This window comes from Ips typographus, linkage group LG7 (genome assembly GCF_016097725.1).
Source record: "Ips typographus isolate SLU linkage group LG7, UJ_Ityp_2.0, whole genome shotgun sequence".
Lineage (NCBI taxonomy): Eukaryota > Metazoa > Arthropoda > Insecta > Coleoptera > Curculionidae > Ips > Ips typographus.
In genome coordinates this window covers 6,176,495-6,192,153 of record NC_138428.1, presented here as the reverse complement: position 1 = coordinate 6,192,153, position 15,659 = coordinate 6,176,495, and the positions used below count along the sequence as shown (strand labels likewise).

Here is a 15,659-nt window from a genome sequence, read left to right as displayed (position 1 = left end):
TGTCAAGTTTTATGATGTGCTTAAGCAGTGCTGACTTTTGCTTAAAGCGCTAAATTGACGTAAATGACTGATAATAACGACATTGTTGACAGGTACAGTGATGGCGCTACCTAGTGGAGGAAAAATGTACCGTGCTGTTGCAACAAGAAACAAGACTAGTAATGGCGGTCGCGTTCCGGCAGTGATCAAGTGCACGAAATCAAATCGTCCGCGACCGAAAAAACTAAAAATTATGGTAATTTTGGTTCGGTGAGAATTACTTAACACAACACATCGAAACGGAGTGCTCTATTATGTATTGCACGGTCGACAAAAGCCATTGCAGTGCCACGTCCAGCGCAAATGCCAGGCCGAAGGATGGTGAGTTTTGTTTTCTTTTTGTTGTGTGTTGGCCATCGAGAAAGGCGGTCTGGGGTCTGGACATTACACATTTTAATAACAGGTGCTTGTCCCTTGGGGGGTTATTTGAGGAGCAACCCTTTTTACGCCCCTGGAAACACCAACAAGTTGCCCTACTTAGTATCACACACCTAAACAATTGTTATCCTTTAAAACAAAACATTTTTTTTTTGCTATTAAACAACTCAACTCAATTCACTGTAAATTACAGGATAAAGTCAATCAAATTGTAGTGATTGATCCACCCTAGCATGAATGTTTTATCAGAAATAGCCAAGTCCCAAACAGTACAGTCACCATTTTGTTGACCACTTCTTGACCATTAATTTTACTGATCAACAGTAACTGGTGTTTATGAAAAGGAGATCTAACTAAAATCCCTTCATTGGCCATTGCAGAACAATAGGTCAAAAACTTTACTGCAGTGTTATAAACCCGCCAAGAATTCCTTCTGCAAGTCCCCAGGGAGAATTTTATTGAAACTTCCAATAGGTAAAGGAATAAAGGAAGGATCTGCGGGGCAATCAAGCGGTGTTTTGCTTTCTTTTGGCCTCCGGGTTTGGTCGAGAAGGCTTTATTAGATTTTATCCGGCCGCGCGGCAGTTATTGTGGGACTCTGCCAGCTGGAAAACATCCCCGTCCACGGATAAATATGCTCAACTCTCTTGTAACAATTCCAATTTTGCCGGGGGTCGTCTAGTGTAAATTTCCAATTCAAATCCGCGACAGAAGTTTTGTAAAGTCGGATTTAGGGTGGAAGTTGGCTTGGGTGACAAGTTGTAATTGGCTTAGAATCTTGAAAGTTATTCTTAATGCTGGCTTTGGAAAATTTAACAAGGAAAAAGTGAGTTTTCTGTTAAATCACAGAATTTTTGGTAGCTTGTGATTTGTCAAGAAAAAGTTTTTTGCAAATTCTGCTCTGCATTTTGGACAAACAAGTTACTGGATAGACAATTTGTGTCAAATTAAAAACGCTGAAACTGTCAAGAAATCGGTGGTATCTACCTACTCTTTTATTGGTCATCATGACACAAAGAGAGAGAAAACCCGGTCAACAAACTGGTGGCATTCTCCTAGTATAGCGCAAGAATGACGGCCTTGAAACGACCTACGTTGTTCTTTCACTTACAGGAAACGTCTACTAAGCTTTTTCCTTCTTGTTAAAGTCACCCTGACAGTCTTTTAAAATCCCCCCATTTACACCCCCCGGACAGGGGCTGAAAGGAACCGATAATCGTTTAGCCCCCCCATTCCCCCAATATTAGGGGTGTTTGAGAGTTGATGATGGATTTTGTGCGCCTTTATAAACCCTCCAGGGTGACTAGATGGTTTTGTTACAGGTGTGTGGTCCTATTCACAGGTGACAAGTATAAATGTTAACACGCGCATTTTTACAATGTGAAGGCTTATCTGGGTGGCTCAAGGGCCCTTTACATACGCTTTTGTGTTTGTCCGCCCACCATTTATATGTTTTATCACAATGTCGTTAATATAGGATTTTTTTGCTTTCAGGAAAAGACGTCTCTCCTATTGTGTTTCAAGAAATCGGTAAGTAAGGTTGGTGGTTAAATTTGAGTTGGGTAATCATATCATCAATACAAGAGTACTGTTAGAAACCTCTTACCAACTAAAACTAGCCTAAAGTAACAACGTAATGAGTAAATAAAAACAGTACACGAATCCGGCAGCCAGATGGCGTTTACGAGCGGCCAACCCCATTATAAAGTCTTAAAATAGGGTCCCCCAAGGGTGTTTGAAAAATCATTTACGGTCGTGTATTTTCTTAAAATAGTGTTGGCCGTTGTTCACGATCTTAAGTCTGCGATTTAGTGCAGCTGCTAGTTGAAAGCCGGTTCTGGATTTCTTGGAGAAACGTGCTGCCCGTATGTGTTTTGTTTATCTGTTGGGTCTGTCTTGACGAGGGTAGGTTGACTTGAAATTAGATCTGCGACAGATTAGCAAACTACTTAAGTTGTATACCAAAAATCAAACGCAATTAAGATGACAGCTGTTATCAGTGTCACATTTTCTACAAATTTCAGCCCAGTGGATAATTTGTGATTGTCAAGCTTGCTGCTTTTTCTTGACAAACACAATACAACACAGTCACTAGTTCGATTCCAGCTTAATCCAATTTGGCTAAAATGACATTTTTCTTTTCTTGACCGTGTACACCACCATCAGCTAGGCCATTGGCATGGGTAATATATTTTTGCTAAAAAACTCGTCGGATAGGAACCGGTCGGAATTCCACGCTTGACACGTCCAGAACCAGTGGCGGTGCTTCCGCCAATTAAACGTCCATATTATCGTTAACAAAACATGAGGGTTGAGGGGGGGGATGGTTGGTGATTTTGCGCCCTCGTTCCACCCTCCCACACATATATACACACGGTGGTGAGTCATCGCAGTCGGCTGTGGTGGCTTGTAACGTAATCATCGCACGCCGCCTCTCTCTCTCTCCCTCTCATCGAAAGTTCTTTTTCAAACCGCTTGCCTGCCTTTTTGCGTACAGAGCAGTGGTCAGTTCGGTGCGATCGTTGTTTCCGTTCCAATTGTTGTTGTTCAGTTGTTTTTCTGTATATATTCTACTGATAAGAAACAGAAGACTTCCGTTCTTTGTCCAGGCCCTGATAACCTATCGGCGATGTTCCACCAAGTCATTGTCCTCTGGGGACTTTTCACGTAACTCAGTGTATGTGTGTTTAGAGTCGAGGTCGTAATAATCGCACACTGGAAAAAGTCGTGAACGCTGCCAAAACTGACGTCAAGCTGGTTTTAAAAGGTAATTACGTTTTTCTTACATTCACCATGATGTGTGGTGTATTAATCACCCGGAAAAAAAAAACAAAAGAATACCATGACTCAGTCGTTAACAACAATTGCATAACTAATCCGCACAGCCGCCTCTTACGCACCAAAATTGATTAAATTGAGCCTTCTCAATTAATAATAATTATTAATTAATTTAGAGCCCGGCTCTGACGTCCGAGCTAATGATGAGACATCTGTGTGGCGTTGTTCTTTTTTTTTATGTAATTAGAAACGACAATTGGTTGCTTATTGAGGATGGGAAACAAATGCAGGAAGTACGTAATGTTAACGCGCGCGTATTTGCTGTTTTGCATTTTCGGTCCGACTGTGAAAATTATTATTCTATTCGATGGCTGAGTCATTAGGTTTATCAAGTATTTATCCAGGTCTGTACGGCTTACAAATTTGCAATCATAATTGCCCAACAAACCCTAAAAAATTCCCAAAATTTAACCTCAAAAGTCAGTATGGAACAGGGAAAATTTACTTCCAAGCATAGGAAATATGCCTAGTATTTAACCATCAAGTCAGAAAGCTGTTTTAACTTGATACTCATCCGTAACCTCAAAGGAATGATAAGGTTGAATTTTAGGTAAATAATGCTTACTTTTCTACCTTTGACAGTTGACAGTTGACTCCGAAGACATTTTGTTTAAAAATAATAAATATTTGACTATTGGCGACATTCACCAAATTGTTATCAAACTGATAAGTTTAACAATTTGTTAAGCAGCAATTTGCTATTCTTGAAAGAAGGGAAGGGAGTTATCAAGAGAAAGGTATGCACAATGTGACAGGAACCTGCCATTGTAGCAACCAATGAGCTATCAGCTAGATACTATATTGGTGAATATGGTGGTGTATCTGTTTACCAAAAATAACCTTCAAGATGTTCAGTTATAATGAAGTAAATTTTGACCTGTCCAAATGCCCCTTAAGTCTGGTTTACCAAAAGTTGTATTTAAGGTTAAAATGAGGTAATGTTCAACTAGGTTCATAGCTTATAAGTATTCATTTGTCTTGAAAGGTATTTCTTACTAAGTTTTAACTTCCTTCAAAAACTTCAACAAATTTTTGACTTTCTTGAGTAATTTTTGTAAATTTGGGTAAAATTTTACCAACATAAGTAAATTTGCCTTTCTGCTTGGTTATTATAGCCAAACATGTATTTTGGGTGATCTACCATTCACGGGACTTTCAGTTGGTCACACAGTACAGTGAGTAGTTTCCTTACCAATTACAACCTCGGAACATCAAGATCATGGTTATAATACCTACCAAGAATCTTGTTTTGATTAAAATCGAAAAGTGCATTATAAAGAGTAGGAGAAAATCACATGCACAATTTATCATCCTCTAGTAGTCAAATAAAGGTCGGTCTTAGTCAATATTTAGGGGCTTATCCTTTCACCGAGACCGTTTATTTGACTAAGGGATTAGAAGAAATTGTTATCTCTTACTCTAATTGGTGTCATCTGTTTAATGCATACCAGTATTGTTGATTTTTTTAATTATTCGCTTTCTCTTTGCCTCTCTGTCCGTTTTACTGCCTGTCTAACCCCGATTGTTTGCTCTCGTTAATAAATGTTGAATTAGAGCAATCGCAACTCTCTGGTGTCATTTATTTTTTTGAGATTCGGGGGCATAGCCCGAGACGCAATTTATCGACGTTGATTAAACGCTGCATTACATAAAAATGAAGCCCTTATCACTCGCTATCAATCGACAAACTTGCGACAAGCGGTAAATCGCGAGATTTGTTGGAATTTATTATTTACTTGCTCCAGTTTCATTGTATTCGATCAGCAAATCCGCGGAACCATGAGTTTTTCTTCGTTTAAACGATGGTTCAGTCTGCGCAGGTGGAAGAGCGAACCGACGGTGCGCAAAAAATCTTCCACCAAGTCAGTGCGACGAGGTAGAGCTCGATTCAGATGAGAAAAGGCCACCGCATCATCAATGACGCAGTTTTTAAAACTATTTCTTTCTCCTTCTACAGTTGCCGTCGCATTAGATATAATCAGAGGCGTCCTATTAAAATATTCCCGAAAATAAATTCTTAAGCGGTCAAAAAGCCACTTGGCAACGTAGTACGGTTTTTTACTTGGGCACAATTAAAACAAATGCGGGTGCGGCCAGGGACAGATGGACCCTTTTACATGCTTTTACTAGCCGGCACTCTAAACGATGTTGCCAAGTTTAAAAAAATGTAGTGGCGGACAGGTTGAGTTTAAAAATTAGGTTAGGTTAGTTTCCGTTTTAGTCTGGTGTTTTGGTTGTATTGTTGATGGTCGCAGTTTGAGTTCACGTGTTATAAGTAAAAATCGTTAATTTGTCACAATGTCTCCAAAAAAGATTGGGAAGAAAGGTGTTGTGATACACAGCCAAGGGCGTGAAATTGTAAGTAACGTCTTAGAATTTATGAAGAAGGAGGCAGAAGGAGTTTCCATTCCTTTGAATAACTACAGGTATTGTCTTTGATTAAAAACGACGAAAACGTTGAATAATATAATAAATATCATTTTAGAGAGAGAACTATAGCAGCTACAGGGGTGTCTAGATCTACTGTGCAGAAGATATCTAGAGAAGCACTACATGTTGAATGGGGAGGGCCAAGCTCATCATTTCACACTCCTACAAAGAAGGGACAGATTAAAAAATTAAAATTGGATAACATCAAACCTGATGAAATCAAAAGAATCAGAGAAATTATTTATGATTTCTATATTCTTGAGAAAAAACTTCCAACATTAAAAGGTAAGTTTATAATACATTAGGTATACCTACAGAGTCTTCAGAGTTTTTCTAGCAGAACTTACCATGTTTTTTACAATTAAATGTAAGCCTAGTTTGCTATATGTATAAACCTTGATAATGTGTTAATTGAAAATTTAAAACAACAAAATTTAGACTAAAATGGGATTATTTTTTATCTTTACAGGTATTTTGCAAAAAATTATTGACCAGCAAATCTTGACTGAATCCATTAGTGTAAGCAGCTTAGGGCGATTGCTTAAGAACATTGGATTTAAGTATGTTTTACATCTTGGCAATCATGTACATCAAAATAACTTTATCTTTTGTAGGTGGCAGAAGACACCAGACAAAAGAAAATTCTTGTGTGAATCATATGACATTCGCTTAAAACGAATAAATTTCATGACTTGGGTAAAAAAGCAATTGCTTCCTAATTTACCTGACCGCTCAGTCCTTATTATAGACAATGCAGCCTACCACAATGTTACTGTTAACAAAAATATTACAACGGCTACTAAAAAAGGAGATATATGTTAAGTTGGCTAGTGGAAAAAGGAATCCCAGCAGATCCTCATTTAACAAAGCCAGAGCTGTATCAAATCATACAAGAAAATAAATTTAGATTTCCTCCACAATATAACTTAGATAGGCTGTTAGAACAACATGGGCATCTTGTGTTGCGTTTACCACCCTACCATCCAGAATTAAACCCAATAGAAAAAATTTGGGCTTTGGTTAAAAATTGGGTAGCAGCTCATAATACCACTTTTAAATTGTCTGATACCGAAGCTTTAACAAAACAAAAATTTCAAGAGGTGTCTGAAAAAGAGTGGTTTGACATTTGCCAGCATGTAAAAAAGTATGAAGAGGAGCTCATAAAAAAAGAGCATATTTTTGATGATACAGTGGACCAGCTTATTTTTACTGTTAACACTGGTTCATCTGATGATAGCGATGAAGATTCTGGTGATGATGATGAATGTGATGCCAGTTTATCCGAAGAAGAATTAGGATGCTCACTCCTAGACTAAGTTTTGGATTTTTGTTTTATGTTATGAATTCGTAATTTGTATATGTATATGTATTTATAAATAAACAAAATTATCAAATTTATAAAAATATATGATTATTAAATTTAACAAAGATAACAAATTTTAAATATTACCTCTTCTTCATGAAACCCTGTATATCAAAAACGATGCAAAGGCAAGCTGAAAGTTACTTTGAGACTTCATTTTCAAGGTCTAGCTGCACTCTAGGACCTTCAAATTAAGAATAATTGAAAAAAGAAACCAGCTGCCTATTTTTATCTTCCAATAATTGATTAATTGCCCCAAGACAATGTTTTTTTGTGGTTAACATTGCCCTAAGTTAAGTTATATAATTTGGATTTAAACTAATTGGTATTTAATATTCTTCATCAATCATCACCCTGCAGCTACAGCAGAAAAATAATTTGCACAGATCTTTTTAACCGAAACACACTGTATGTTTTTTTAATTTACCCTTTGCTTGTTTTCTTGTTTATTTTTTAAATTAATATTTAAAGAAATGGGACCAGAGACCTAGGCCAATTTTGTTCTCAAAGCGTCAATATTATGTATGTATATGTATTTGGTTTGTTTTATAAAACCTACTTACCTATCCTGTTTTAATACAATTTATGAAATGAAAAAGCAAAAACTACACCTATTTACGTTAATTAAATTTCATTTCACTGAGCAGAGAATAGCACGCCATTGACTCGCTGCATCAACTTGGAAAGTAACGAAGGCAGCAATATTTAAAGCGAGACGTACAGAGATCGTGACATCATCGTTTGATGACGGCCGTGGCCTTTTCTTAGCTGATTCGAGCTCTAGTGCCCTCTGGACTAGCAGAAAAGTGTGGTTAACTTGTTTACAGTGTATGTACTTTTAATTACAGGAGTTCCCGGACTACCCCCCTGCTCCGGGGTGACGATGCGCGAGAAGAAGAGCGGGGCTTTGTCGCGCATGCAGAAACTGAAGAAACGTCTATCTCACTCCTTTGGACGACTATGTAAGTACCCATTTATTTCACCTAAGCGCGCAGTACTTGAAAGGAAAGGGAAAAGTGGGTTTATTCAGCGCATAATGCAGAAAGTTGGTTATATGCAGATATATAGTGCCGTTTATACAACGCATATCTTTTCATTCTATCATCTTTTTAACTTTCTATGCAATTCTTGTGCAAGTACAGTTGTACGCGTGCGCAGCAGTTGTCAAATTCATATTGGATAGGAATGACATTACGCTTTTGACATTTGCCTTACCTGTTTGAATTTTGTTTTTGCCGGTGGTGTTTGGATTCCGTAAAATGGTTTCAAATTTGACGTATTCATAAATGACAGATGAAAGGTGACACAAAATGTAATAGTGACCAAGACTTTAACTAGGAATGGAACAGGCGAAAGAGCGAGCGCTAAAACCCGATCAGCCCAATTTGTGGGTAATAAACCGATAAAACGGGGCTATAAACACCCTTTACGGACCGCAATCTGTAGGATTGAAACATAAATCTTTGCACGTATACTTGCTGGGGTAACATGATTTGGAGTCCTCTTTTTTCATAATCTTTTGGGGTGGTCGAAATTGGCGATACAAAAAGGGCTTGGAAGGCGTTAAAAGAATTGCTTGCAAGTTGGGCGGGGGGGGAAGGGGGATAAAAAGCTGGTTAAACAGTGTTATCCACGCCTACGTTCATTTTTCAAACAATGGCGGCCTCAAAGGGCCATTTTTTTCATGGATCGTTCAATCTCCGGACTGATTGTATCGAAAACGAGGTCATTACTCATGTAGGCGTCTGTCTTCTATGGTCTTTTGAGGATTTTTCTTTTTTGATCTATATTGGACTTTTTGTGTGATCGGTATACATTGGAAACACTGAACTCTAAGCAAACTTAAATAATGGTTTTCCTTCTCTGAACTACATGCATAATACAGTTGTCAGTAATTATTTAAACAAAGCAACGATCAAGGATAGCCGGTCAACAGGCAGGAAATAGCATGGGTGATTTATTATTACATACAGTGCAATTATTCACTGACCTTATTTGTCACAGCTGAAACAAGCTCGGACAGTTTGAAGTTCAACTTTTCCAAATCAATGCCCACTTCTAGAAACGTATACAGACAGGAAAAGTCTTTCTCCATTCCCAGCACAATAAAATAATATCAAGCAATGGAAACGGAAACCGATAACGCGGACCCATAAATCATACTTAACTATAATTGGAAAAATCCTCCGTCATGGCGAGAAGGACGAAGGAAAATGATAGCAATGGAAGCTTTTATACTTAGGCTGATCATTGGAAAGTGTAATATGTTAAGTGCATTCACCATAGTTGTTGTGCAACATCTGCTGACATCTGTACTCAACTCTATGAGTTAGAAAGTACAGATGGCGTTCCCAAATCCAGGAACAGCACCATAGAAACCGCATCACTCGGTGATTGGTTGAAAATGGTGAAGTTTTGTTTTTTGTTTATCAATCCCAATCCTCTGACCGGTTTCGCCGTATTACGGCTCATCAGAGAGGCTATAGGGCTTGATAACCAAAGAACAAAACCTTCTTTCCAGTATAGTCAACTGGATGCCAGAAATGATAGTTGTGCAATATCTGGTGACATCTGTACTCATTATACTCTCACCATTTTCAACCATGCATTCACCATATTATGCTGTTATTGTTTTTGACTTAATTTTAAGGAACAAAGAAATTGTGGAGGTGTGAATAGCTGAAGTTTTACGAAAGTGAGATTAATTGCCTGGCGCTATATACAACTCTAATCAATCAAATCACGACAAGCAGTATAACGTCGTCTTGGACGCAACGTTTCTTATTGGTCCCGATCCATCTTCCGGACGCCCTGTTTGTGTGCGAACAAATGTCCTTTCAAACTTCGCTCCCACTTACCAGGACTTTGATTGATCACCGGAATTTTAAAAATATTCGAATGCAAAACTAGGATGAAAAGAGTGGAGAGAGTTATATTATTATCTCTGGCTAATGGAGGGAATGGTCCAGAAAGGCCATTATGGATGAACAAACCTAATTATAACTTGATACTCTAGATAGTTGGTGTGCTGTTATTAGCGAACCAGCCCACGAGATTCGATTATGCGGTCGCCATATCAAAACGGGAACCGGACGTAACCAAATTATGAAATTATTAAACCGGTTTAGAATTGCCGCAACGATAATTCATCCAGAAGGGGCTTCCGGGCTCCATTGTCTTCGCCAACGAGTGATAAAGACCCCGCATTAAGTTGAGAAACTGCCCGGTAACGTCGACGAGAGCCCTTTTAATAAAAATAACGTCTTCGAGGGCTGGTAAAGTGACTTTTTATGTCGTTTCCGGTGCCATTTTGACGCTCGTCCAAACATCTTTGTGTTCTCTCATGAAATGGGGACATCTTAGAGGGTTGGGCCAGAAAGAGGAAGAGAGACTTCAACCAACTCAATTGAACTAAAAATATAATGATTTATTTTTTATTAAACCCCCCATAGTGGTAGACAAAACTAGGACCGTACCCAAAATAAAGGCAGCCCATTTAATAATAGTGGATCATATTAAATGCCCATCAAAAACGTAACGGACACAAAAAAGATTGAAAGGGCCCTCTAAATCGCCTTTCAATAGAATCCCTGAAGTCTGGCCGGGAGCCTTTGGTGGTTATGAGATTCGTTTCCGGTCTCCCTGATCTGGTTTCGGGCCCTTTTTCGTAATCTGATACTTTAGTAAACTGCGGAAAACGAGGGCTAATGAAAAAAAGGGCCAGATTGTGTTGTAAAAATTCTGTGTCAGTTAAGACGGGAAGGGGGACCCAAATATGTGAACAAATATGGCTGTTCCACCCCGTTTTCCACGGAAAAAAACCCGTGTTCGTTTTGACTGCGATAAAAACGTAAAATGACTGGTAACAATGCGCCACCGGAGAAAAGGGCCTCCGAAATCGGTTATGCAAATTTCCGTTTTCCTGACTAGATTTTCTTTATTTCATGAAGGGAAAACTGTAAGATTTACGATGTAAAAAAAGCTTAATTGGACTATTGTATACAGTCACGAAGTTAAGATCAACCAGAAAATTATTACCAAAATTTCGTGAAATATCTAGAATTTGTGTGGTTCGTAGTAGTTTGTGATTGGTCAAATTACGGTTTGACTTTGGATTAACTGAATGTGGTTTTATATTGAATTACATTTTACACCGCCCTCTATACTAGAAAGCCTAAAATGTCACTTTTAATGGCGGCGTTAGCGGTTTTCGTTTTATACACCAACGTATGCAGTTGCAGTAAGAAATATGTTTTTTTTAAATTATTTTGTGTAGTTGATTGCAAGTTGTGACTGCAAAATCTAAGAAAGGTTCATTCCTGATCAAGATATGTATAGATAGAGCGTTTTATACACAATCAAGTCCAGCCTAAACAAATTGGTTAGAACATTTGTCCTGGAAAGTACAACACACAGCAAACTAGTTCAATGTAAGAAAATCTGAAAATCCTTGAAACTAGGTAAGCAAAACTGGTAAATGGTTCTTATATTATTTCCAAGAACATTAATTCAAAATTATTTTTGTTGCTCTCACAATGAAGGATACTTTAAAATGTAACTCACATACCTGTGCATGTAACAAGTACCTAATAAGTTTACTGTACTTGAAAGCACTTGTACCTACTATTGAGTGTAGTGTTGGAGTAAAATCGTCCCACTTTAAAGTATTGAACCACTGTTGAGTTAGATCCGGTTTTTTGTAAAGTAAAAAACTAACACGTTTGGGCTTTATCTTGAATTACTGTTACAATGTGGCTTGAAACACTTGATGAAGGGCAGCAAACAAAAATAACTTACGCAAATAACCTCAAGTGTTGATTTTAAACCGTAAAAGTTCATCTAATCCTCAAAAAACTAAATTTCCACAATACAAACTGTCACCACTATTTCCGCCATATTGGAATTTTTGACAAGCACCTTCTAGGCTTTCTAGTAGAGTAGGCGGTGGGTAATAAGGGGTGTTCAGTAATTGTTATGGTCGTAGTTGGCTGTGGTTCTCTCGTTCTAGCATGAACGTAATATGGTTTGAAATGACAGCTGTCATATAATAATTGTTTGCAACGTTATCTAAGACAACAATTATTGAACACCCGTTATAATTTATACTTAAAGTTGGACTGTAAGGAAGGAATGAATCACCCACACACAGTGATACTGGGACCCCCCCAACGTTGCCGATAAACGATAATTGCCTTTTTATTGCTCAATTAAACCACTCATACGGTTACGTCATGTCACTTCAACTCGTCATGATTCAGTTTACATGCCACACTGATTTTTACGGTCATAAACAACACACCACTGTGCGAACTAGGTAAACGATGACTCGGACGGTTTGGCAACCGCGCAATCTGCATAATCCCCGGGCCTAATGCGTTTTGTTTTCACCCTTCGGCCGATGTTTTAATAAATGGTTAATTTCCCTTTCGCAGCGAGGGAGAGGGTGCTGTTTTTGATTTTGTTTAAACAGGGACCAGGGGGACGTTTCAATTAAATAATTGTTCTTTATCGATGTGTTGGGGGAAGTGCAATCTGAGCCCCAGGTGACGCTCCGTCTAGTCGATTAGGTCTTCATTATTAATGCCTCCTGGGGGAGTTATCGTGTTTACATCTTGGGGAAAACGTGTTTACCCCAAAATCCAGTCAACTGATTCATCTTCCTCATCTAGCCCTGGAATGTAAATCTTTATTGCTTTTATCTTCGTCAAGCACATGCAGACTTAAACAGTGTTTAAACATAAGTTGTTCATTTCGGATGTAATATAAAAATCAGATTTTCTATACATACCTTTCATGTTTATTTATTTTGCTGGTTATTTTTAAACATTTTCCTCACTAATAAACTATAACCGGGCGTCTAAAATTGGGGCCTTTCGATCGATTTCGATGTCAAGGTGATAGTTTGTTTACCCGCCTCGTTTCGTATTAATTTTAGTAAGTGTTACACGTGGACATTGCCTCATTTTGTCCTTTTTGTTCGATTTCCCAGAAGGCGGTCTTAATGGAAAAAAATCGGGCGTGGAGGACAAAAAAAAAGCACAACAACATAACGTCGGATGACGGCTGTCCGCCCGAGTTAGTAAAACGCTTTATGCGGGCTGACGTGGGGGGAAAAAGTTTTCGTTTTGTTTACTTTTTCCCTCCCTACCTCCTATTTTGGGAGGGAGGGGTGGTTTATATGTCAAACTTAGGTTTCGTGCTTCACTTTGCTTGATTATCTGCGTGAAGGTGAGGTCAATGTGTTTTTCCTGTCAAAAGTAACAAAGTTTTTGGCAGATATTCTTTTCAAAGGATTCTTCATTTATGCTACTGATTAGTTAATTAATAAGTCAATTCTCTCTTGTATTTAGCCAGTTTAATAACAACTTAGGCCGGATCTGTGTTAGTTGCGTCTAAATATTTGTCTTCATTATCAGAAGCGCCTACCGAAATCCCGCTCTCGTATGTTTGAGCAGCTTTTTATCAGCCAACTAGGTCAAGCCGAAAACCCGCTAATATTCGACATTTAAACATAGTTTGGAACTTTCCGAGCGGCCGTTAAGTACACTAAAACTCGTACAAGTGAGCATCGGTATGGAGAAAGACGTAGAAAAACTTGTAGTGCGAATCACTTATGTTGCCATTGAAGGTGAGCAAATAGTGTTTTTATCATCTTATGCGTACGTTACCGCTCCATGTCCGGATATACTGTTAGTTCATTGATCCTGTCTGTCACTGGGGGCATATTGACAGCTGTCAAGCTTTATAAAGGGTAGTGACTAAACGCCCGTAAAATTTTCAAATATCAATTGATAAAGTGCCGAAAGGAAGATTTTCTGGCGGGGTGGTAAAAAAAACGACAATGCATTTTTCGACTGGTGGATGGGGCGTTGTTAACGCGAAACGTGATTTGAACGCTTCCGTCGCGATTTACGTATTTTCAGAGTTTTTCTTGTTCATTAAATTTTTATTTAAATTGGGCTTTGTTCCTTTTTTATGCGGATTTTCCGACGAGTTACCGCCCTTACTTGGCGGAATTATGTGCTAAAAAGATTAGGAGATTTCCGAGGGGTAAACCGCTGAGTACAATTTTGTACACTAATTTCTAATATGCCAATAATGCCCACTAATAACTCCCAATAACTAACCTAACCTAACAATAACCACTAATTTCCTGAATTACCAAAAAAAGTAAAAATAAGAAAATATGCGTGCAACGATTTAACCGGAAGTAGATATTAACTGCTGCTTAAATGGGACACCTTGTATATTATTGCATTTTTGGATTCTAAGTCAAATTCATTAATGTCATACACTTTTCTTTATCTGTTTCTGAGATATTTACTGTTCTATGTGAAATTTAATATTTTCAGTCTCCAGAACAATAATTTTAATTTATACATCAGGGAACGTCTTTTTCTTCGTTTTTGTGTTTTGTCGTGTTATACAAGGTTTGTTCTCAGAGTGGTTGAAGAAAAACGATAAAATATATTATACAGGATGGTCAAAAAAAGAGCTCAAGACGTCAGTTCTAAAAAAAACGTTTTCCAAATTAAACACTCCTTATTCTTATAACTTTGTCTGATTCTTTATTCAAAATTAAAGTAAGTTTGTGTCAGGTCACTTATTTAAACAATTTATCTTTTAAATTGATACATTGAACCACCCTGTAACTGTCAAAATAATCGAGTTATTGAAGGTTAAAGTAGTAGCTGTCAAATTCAGTCAAAACTGTCAAACAACTCGTTCATTTGCAACACTTTGTATAGACTTTTATATGTCAATGGATAGAAAATATAATGGGCTTTCCAAAAATATGGCCGTTTGGGTTGATAGGGTGCTTCGTTTTTTTTTAAATCGGTCAGGTACGGCCCTGATATTTGACTTAAACCTAGCACAGTGAGTGTTAAATTTAGAGCCGTAGCAAAACTGTAGAAATAAAATCATTAAAGTCGATTTTCGCTTGCACTAATTGGCCAACATAAAGCAAAACCCATTGGAATAGTGGTGGTGTTTCAGGCAAATTTGTCCCTTACGAAAATTGTCATTGGCAAAATCGGTTTTTCAAGAAATTTCTATGCATTACATCGTAGTAGACCTAGTAGCTGATGTAACCGTGGTTTCTTAATTTTCCATGGTCAAATTAGCCCTTAACCAGTCAAAAAGTGTTTCTGGGGCACCCTGTCTGTAAACCGTAAATAAACGTGTATTTGTAAAACTTTGTATATACTTTTATATGTCGATGGACAGCTAATGAAATGAGCTTTATATTGACGTAGAAAAGTCGGTTGGTTAGTGGTACCGTTTAGCCACTAGAGGGCGTCAACTTTGACCAATTCTTTTGGTGTACCCTTTTGTTTAATATGCAAAAACCCGCTTAATTGCACTATTTTTACTAGAGTTTTATACGTCAATAGAAGGCCAATGGAATGACCTTTCTAGAAAGTCTCCAACGCGGATTGATAGGTTGGACCGTTTGGCCGCTAGAGAGCGTCAAAGTCGACTATTTTCTTATGACTTTTTTCGTGCATTCTTTTGTTCAATCTTCAATAACTCGTTTATTTGCACCATTTTTAGAGTGTTTTATACGTCAGTGGATAGCCAATGAAATGAGCTTTCTAACAGTCTCCCA

General features: G+C 37.9%; 2 protein-coding genes across 6 annotated transcripts in view; both read left to right on the top strand.

Moving 5' to 3' along the window:
- Positions 1–129: 129 nt before the first annotated feature.
- Positions 130–15,659, top strand: part of Eip63E (cyclin dependent kinase Eip63E) — a 38,004-nt gene continuing 22,474 nt past the window's right edge. The window contains exons 1-3 of one of the 4 annotated variants that reach the window (XM_081983973.1): positions 130–360; positions 1,912–1,947; positions 7,897–8,010. In XM_081983973.1, coding sequence (XP_081840099.1) covers positions 294–360; positions 1,912–1,947; positions 7,897–8,010 — 217 coding nt within the window. In that variant the 5' untranslated portion in view covers positions 130–293. Of the gene's footprint in view, positions 361–1,911; positions 1,948–2,820; positions 3,185–4,982; positions 5,132–7,896; positions 8,011–13,558; positions 13,677–15,659 lie in introns of those variants that run through there. The other 3 variants (XM_081983975.1, XM_081983974.1, XM_081983976.1) reach the window with 3 other exon arrangements.
- LOC145731990 (uncharacterized) lies at positions 5,139–7,583 on the top strand. 2 transcript variants are annotated; one of them, XM_081983999.1, is made up of 4 exons: positions 5,139–5,681; positions 5,741–5,970; positions 6,155–6,245; positions 6,300–7,583. In XM_081983999.1, the coding sequence occupies exons 1-4, from the start codon at positions 5,554–5,556 to the stop codon at positions 6,505–6,507; spliced, it is 657 nt and encodes a 218-aa protein (XP_081840125.1). In that variant the 5' UTR covers positions 5,139–5,553; the 3' UTR covers positions 6,508–7,583. The 2 variants fall into 2 exon arrangements, with proteins under 2 accessions (XP_081840125.1, XP_081840124.1); XM_081983998.1 differs by having other exon boundaries at positions 6,155–7,583.

Excerpts from the sequence above, each read along its gene's own strand:
- LOC145731990 (XM_081983998.1), top strand. The coding sequence starts at position 5,554 with ATGTCTCCAAAAAAGATTGGGAAGAAAGGTGTTGTGATACACAGCCAA. Across the intron at positions 5,682-5,740 it reads ATTCCTTTGAATAACTACAG|AGAGAGAACTATAGCAGCTA; the intron begins GTATTGTCTTTG and ends ATATCATTTTAG. Across the intron at positions 5,971-6,154 it reads AAAACTTCCAACATTAAAAG|GTATTTTGCAAAAAATTATT; the intron begins GTAAGTTTATAA and ends TTATCTTTACAG.